The 6,441-nt window shown below is 28.5% G+C and overlaps 1 protein-coding gene across 3 annotated transcripts; it reads right to left on the bottom strand.

Moving 5' to 3' along the window:
• Positions 1 to 2,692: 2,692 nt before the first annotated feature.
• Positions 2,693 to 6,441, bottom strand: LOC111029477 (zinc finger protein 622). 3 transcript variants are annotated; one of them, XM_022308483.1, is made up of 5 exons: positions 6,312 to 6,441; positions 4,968 to 5,674; positions 4,713 to 4,896; positions 4,513 to 4,629; positions 2,693 to 2,906 (listed from the first exon to the last, which is right to left on the bottom strand). In XM_022308483.1, the coding sequence occupies exons 2-5, from the start codon at positions 5,668 to 5,670 to the stop codon at positions 2,795 to 2,797; spliced, it is 1,116 nt and encodes a 371-aa protein (XP_022164175.1). In that variant the 5' UTR covers positions 5,671 to 5,674; positions 6,312 to 6,441; the 3' UTR covers positions 2,693 to 2,794. The 3 variants fall into 3 exon arrangements, with proteins under 3 accessions (XP_022164175.1, XP_022164177.1, XP_022164176.1); XM_022308485.1 differs by having other exon boundaries at positions 5,778 to 6,327; XM_022308484.1 differs by lacking the exon at positions 6,312 to 6,441 and adding an exon at positions 6,147 to 6,293.

The following is a 6,441-nucleotide window of genomic DNA, read 5'->3' as shown; positions in this document are numbered from 1 at the left end:
CAATGGATACAGGGAAAATAACAAATCGTACCGTTGAAAGATTTTATAACAATTATATAAATACAGGATGTACCTACTGTCCTAAAAAACGTTAGGATCCTTAATAATATTATAGTGATGAAAATGGCGTTATTCTTCAACAGTCATTGGAGGGACATGAAAAATGGTACTCATATTACACAACACGATTTTGTATATTCAATGATCCTACAAGGAGTAGTGGAAATATAACACCCTAGGTTGTAACTGTCAAAATACTATATTAGATATGGTTTATGGTTTTAAAACAATAAAACATACGATGGTATCAATTGGTATGTGAGAAGGAAGATGTATGTTCTGAGCCACCTAATGTACAGTGGTCACACATTTCACAAATATCGTAATGTATAAATAGATGCAATATAAGACTATTGATAAGTACTTTAAATCCATAACAGCTGATTGGCTTCATCCAAAAAACTGTTATAGATTGCGCGGTAAACTCACGTCAACGTCAACTACTAAATTTGAACTGCCATCATTTATACATTTTAGGTATCTATCATATTATTATGATGCCATTACGAAGATATTAAAAACTATCAAAATTATTAGTTACATTATATAATTAAAAGTAGAATGAAAGTACCTATTTAGACATTGCATTAATCATAACGAATTCTCAGACTATCACAATAACTTAATCCGTAATAAATCTGAACTTACGCATCATTGTACTTAAGCATATTTTATAAATACCTATTTGAAACGTTCAAAATTATATAGCTTTATTCTAGTAATAGAGGAATGTAGCGAACCTCGTCTTCGTCATTAAACTAGTAGTAATGTTGGAATATTGTTAATGTAGCACAATGTTTTAAAATACTTAATAATTGTATTATGATACATGCCACTATGCCAGCGTTTCCCAAACTCTTGTTTGGGCTTGCCCGGTAATTTATATTTTTCACCTTCGTGACCCACCAAAATATTTTACATTTATCATTATGTAATAAAACGCAAAATAAAACACATTTGAATCATCTCTCCCGTCTATTTGACTTCTACTTCATACTTAACAGTTTAAATTATCAAACGAAAATGATAAATAACAAATTTAATGTGAGAATTTCATTAAATTCTGCGACCCGGTACTACATTTTGATGGCCCGTTAGTGGGTCGCGACCCACTATTTGGGAAACGCTGATACATGCAAATAAAATATTTGGGATAAATAAAGTCAAAAGAGTTATTGTCAGTATTGTAAAAAGATTGCCAAATTAGCAAAATCTATGGGGTGGCGTGATCTAGAAACTAGGTATCTATAATAATAAGACGAAGGACAGACATTAGTCTGGAGGAACCTCATTTGTTCACAAGACAAGTATTTAGAATCGTCGACTAAAATTATTAAAATTGTTAAAAGCATAGACGGAGATCCTTTGAAATATTGAGGGGGGCTCAAATAGTTGGTAGCAAACAAACCCGTGGGGGCTTTGCTCCCCACACCTCCAATACTTTTTTTTTATTTAATAACTCATTAAAATAATTAAAAATTCTCATTATTATACCTACTAATTAGAATACTCACAAAAAAGGAAAAATGAATAAAATACAATTGCCATTTTTAACTTAATTGTATTAACCTATTACACTTTTTTTCAAATATATTTAAAATAGTGTCATTTAGTAACGATTTAGTTTTATCTTTTTCAATGTATAAGATTGATAGTTCATTAAATTTTTTTTTTGTATTGATGTCCTTAACCAAGTTTTAATTTTCCTCATAGCAGAAAAACTTCTTTCGCATGTAGCAGAATTAATTGGCAGTGTTAAAGCTAGTTGGAGCATTTTACAAAAATTAGGAAAGACTTGAGGTGTAATATTCTTTTTAATATCTTCAATATCGCCTATTTCAGGTCCAACTAGGTAGTTCTTAGCAACCATCATTTCTGACTTTAGACTTTGTTGACAAATATTCAAAACCTGTAAACCCTATAGAGTAAACATTTTATTTATAATTTTATATATTAATTTAGTACCTACTGAATATTTATAAAATAATATACAAAATACCTTATAATGATCAATGAACTGAGTACTTCCATCATTATTTAGTTTAATAAATTCATCAACACCAACAGCAAAGGACAAGTTTTCATTGGAAAACCGTTTTTTTAAATTTACAACTACAGAGTCAAGTACTTTAAAATATATATTTATTCTTAAATAATCTTTAGCTAAAATAGTTTCTATATCCACTGCCTCAGAAGTAAATATACCTAGTATGACGTTTAGCGTTTAGCACGTTTATGTGTGATACTAGTCCTTATTAATTAGTAAATATAGTTTTTGGATCCAAACAAAAACAAATTTACTTATAAATTTGATGTAAAATTCTTATTTTTTACAGTTTAGGTATTTATTTAATAATAATAATAATAAATTATCCCTAAAACATTCTGTAATCTGTATAAAAGTATGTTTTTGTTTCTTAAATTTGTAGGGGGGCTTGAACTTCAAATTATTTATTTTGGGGGGGGGGGGGGCTAAGTCCCTGTAAATACCTACCTATTTTGGTCATACAGTTACTAAAGTATGTTTTGTCTTGAACATTTATTGATTACAGAAAGTTTGCTCTTAAATATGTCTACCGAAAAATTTGATATGGAAAGGTATAAACAATTAAATAACATTACAGATATAATCATGGTTAATTTATTTTTAAAATTAGCAATGCAAAATAATATTTTAATGCCATTTATAAAAAACCAACTTCTATTAAATATTTTAAAACATACAAAATCAAATCTAAAAGTTGACTTGCTGGCGAAAATGCTTTTGGAACTTGTTGGCTTTAACTCCTAATTGCATGTACATTTTTGTTTGGACTTGTTTCATAACTTTCAAATCTCTGGCTTTCCTGTAAAAACATGTGAAAGTAATTAAATAAAAAAAAAAAATTGTAACTAATTGTAAGGTCTTAGAATATAGGAGAATATTTCCTAAACTAGTTGAAAAATAAGATGTCAAAATATGGTCTTATTGAGCTATTCCTCCACCATACCACTGAGTTCTATAAGACCATGTGATTTATATGTCATCATTAGAGTACGGATTTGTATGCATTTACATATTTGTAATGAGTGTATGCATTTCGATGGGAGTAAGAAATGTGGACGATTTGTGTAACTGATTTTGCATATAAATGCATATTTTAGAGATGATTGCATATTTGAAAATTTTTGCATATTCAAGCATATTTTGTGTAAAAGTTTATTAAGCCAATTATTTTGTTTCAATTTCATCGTTGAAATTATTAGTTCATTAAGTATTTTAGGGAAATAAATGTTATTCTCCGTATGTTATTGCCAGTAAATTGTGCACAAGTGCCCATATATCATTTCATAATTCGCGTTCCGTAAATTTATAAATTAAAATTTTCATTTCATTACAATTTATACATTTTGAAATGCCGAAAAGTCGAAGCACTATTCCAACTTTAAAAAACATGGATTGCCCTTTATTAAATATTTACTGTTCTTTAATAAATGTTTAAAGTCAATGTCTATAATTAAAAAATTAAGTTTATCTAATTTTGTTGAATTATTAATTATGGAAGAAATTAAAAAAAAAATATTAAAATGCATATTATATTTTGGGTATAAGAGCATATTTTGGCATATTATTAAAAAAAATAAGAGCATATCAAGTGCATATTTTGAAGTTTACTGATGCATAAATGCATACTATTTTAGCCTTTATGAGTGCATACAAATCCGGACTTTAGTCATCATAATATACCAAACAGTTATATTTGACTACTTTACTGTATGGTTAAATTAAGTACGAATTAATTTGGAAAATAAAAATAAAATTCTTAATGAATCTTGACTTTTATGTTAAATGTAGAAAAGTAAAAATTGTATCATTAGTTTTATTTAAACTGTAATCATACCTTTTTTGTTTGTTTTCTTTTTTATGTTAAAAATAATAATTTAAAAAGTACATATTTTTTATTTTAACTCGTCAAAATCATGTTGATAAAATATACTGCAGTTGGTCATGTTTTAGAAAACATACATATTATAAGTAAACTTAAATAGTTTAGTTGATAATAGTACTTAGGTGACTTAATAAGTGCATACCAAGTAAATTAGCATTAATGTGTATGTCACATGCGAGTATAATCTATAAATATTGTGGATTGTTTTTAATAGGTGAATATTAATGGGTATCATTAACAAGTGAACTATATTTAAACCAAAGTAATTTTTATTTTTTCATATACTGTTTTCATATAAAATATTGTTTACGTTCATTGATAATATATCAGTTGAAGAATAAATATAGAAAATTGCTTTGATTGACATATAGTTAACAGGTTACCTTATAAATAAAAAACAGTCTAACAAAAGTCCTAGTTATGTCAGGCAATCAATCCAGGTCTAAATACTATATTTTTGAATTACTGCAGTAAAAATTTCTTTTACTTGACTAGCTGCATTTTAATTGAATTAGATTTTTACCTAGCAGCAGCAGCAGGGAAAGTTCCTGTCCATCCGATATGTCTGTAATGATTGATTACTTTGTTCAGTTTTGTTTCCTTCAAGGCTTCCCAATCATGATTTGGATTCAAATTTTGTCTAAAATTAATACATTATATAAATCTATATTGTGATAGATCTTAGTCAATTTAAAAAAATTTATTTTATTGCTTCATCTGTACCTGTAATATCGCATTAATGATCGTTTTCCAATTCTAGCTCCAGAAGGAAGAATTAATTGAGAGGTAACATCTTCAACAATACGATAATCATCTACAGGTGTGTCTGCTGGATAACTAGATGAATAGTCGTAAAAGTCGGAGTATTCAAGTAATGCCTCACCTTCATGAATCATTTTAGTATGACCTAAAATTATTTAAAATAAAATAGTATTATTTGCATTAGCTTATTAAGACCATATTTCATTGTGAATATACCTTTATCAATCATGTGAGCTTGTGCAGACTCTATCGAATGGAAATTTTTTCCAGAATCATTACACCATAAACACATAAATCCTTGACATACCTTTTCTCCTAAATATACCAATAATCCTTTCATATCGACCAGATACTCAATATCAGGTATGAAAAATGAATGCATATCAGACATGTGTTTAATATTTTGCAATAAGTTTTCACTACTCTGGGGGCAGAATAAACATATATTGTTGACTATAGGGTTATTTTCGCTGACAACTTCACCCCATTCTTCATCTTCATCTTCATCTACATCTTCATACTCATCATCGCTTTCTTCAACAGGTTTATTCTCAGCTGGTTTAACTATTTTCTTGGCAGCTGGTACACCAATATCTTTATGTTCATTGTCTGATTGCAACGATAAAGTTTTATGCTGCTTAGAAGATAAGTGGCTGTCAAAAGACTTTTGAGAATTATAGGATTTCCTGCAAATGGTGCAATAAATCGAACTCTTAGCATTTTCTTCATTCTCCTTGATCTGTTGACTCAGTATTCGGGATTCTAATGTTGGCCGATCAACAGGTAGAAGATTTATGATTTTTCTTTTCAGGTTATAACGATGCCAGTCTGTTTTATAGTGTACGCGATGTGTATCACCAGTTTCAAACACAATTTGACATGTAACACATGTCAATGCCCCTTGATACGGGGAACTCATTTTTCTAAAAAAATTTTATTACCATAATTAGTTTAAATCATATTATAATAGGTACCTATAAGGCATTGAAATATTATGTTGTTTAAAACAAGTTTTAAAATACTAACATTTTCAAAATATTTTCATTGATTAGATATTATATATAATACTGTGCCAACTGTACAATATAAACAATAGTATTGTGTAAACAATATTTAAAGACGCAACATATACGTTTAATCAACTATTCTAAGGATACCAAGTTAAAAAAAAGTAAATTGGGTACATCTCTTTTGTTTTTATATGGCATAAGGATCTTATTTCAATTAACAAGAGCCTAATAGTTTACCAACATGTCATTTTGATATTGATATATGTGTTTTAATAGTTATACACTTATACCAACAGCGACAGCAGCTGATAGGAAAAAAATGATTTAGTCAAGCACATCAAGATTTTAACACAAAAATGCATAAGTACTCAGAAGTATTTCCTACTTTTATCTGTGATCAAGACATTAAGTTAAGATGTTGAGCCTTTGTAGATACGACCTATATTAAGCACATCCATTAGGGTTATTAAACAAGAAACATTAAACAATAATAAATTTGTTAAATAATTATTTACAAGCAGAAGTCTAACCACGATCAACAATCACTTACTTTAGTAATTAACTTACAGACGTCCAGCAGCCGACACCAGGCCTAGTCAACTTATAGCTGTGAATTCGATGACTTTGATATTAGTTCAGAAGAGAAACAATCGCTACGCTAGGGTCGTATCTCATGGAAC

This window comes from Myzus persicae, unplaced genomic scaffold (genome assembly GCF_001856785.1).
Source record: "Myzus persicae strain clone G006 unplaced genomic scaffold, MPER_G0061.0, whole genome shotgun sequence".
NCBI classification, from domain to species: domain Eukaryota; kingdom Metazoa; phylum Arthropoda; class Insecta; order Hemiptera; family Aphididae; genus Myzus; species Myzus persicae.
Note: the sequence above shows the minus strand (reverse complement) of the source record. Positions and strands in the feature narration are given on the sequence as shown.

Coding starts and splice junctions, on each gene's coding strand:
- LOC111029477 (XM_022308483.1), bottom strand. CDS start 5,670: ATGAGTTCCCCGTATCAAGGGGCATTGACATGTGTTACATGTCAAATT. Junction 4,630..4,712: donor TCATTAATGCGATATTACAG/GTACAGATGAAG, acceptor TATTAATTTTAG/ACAAAATTTGAATCCAAATC. Junction 2,907..4,512: donor TTCCCTGCTGCTGCTGCTAG/GTAAAAATCTAA, acceptor ATGTTTTTACAG/GAAAGCCAGAGATTTGAAAG.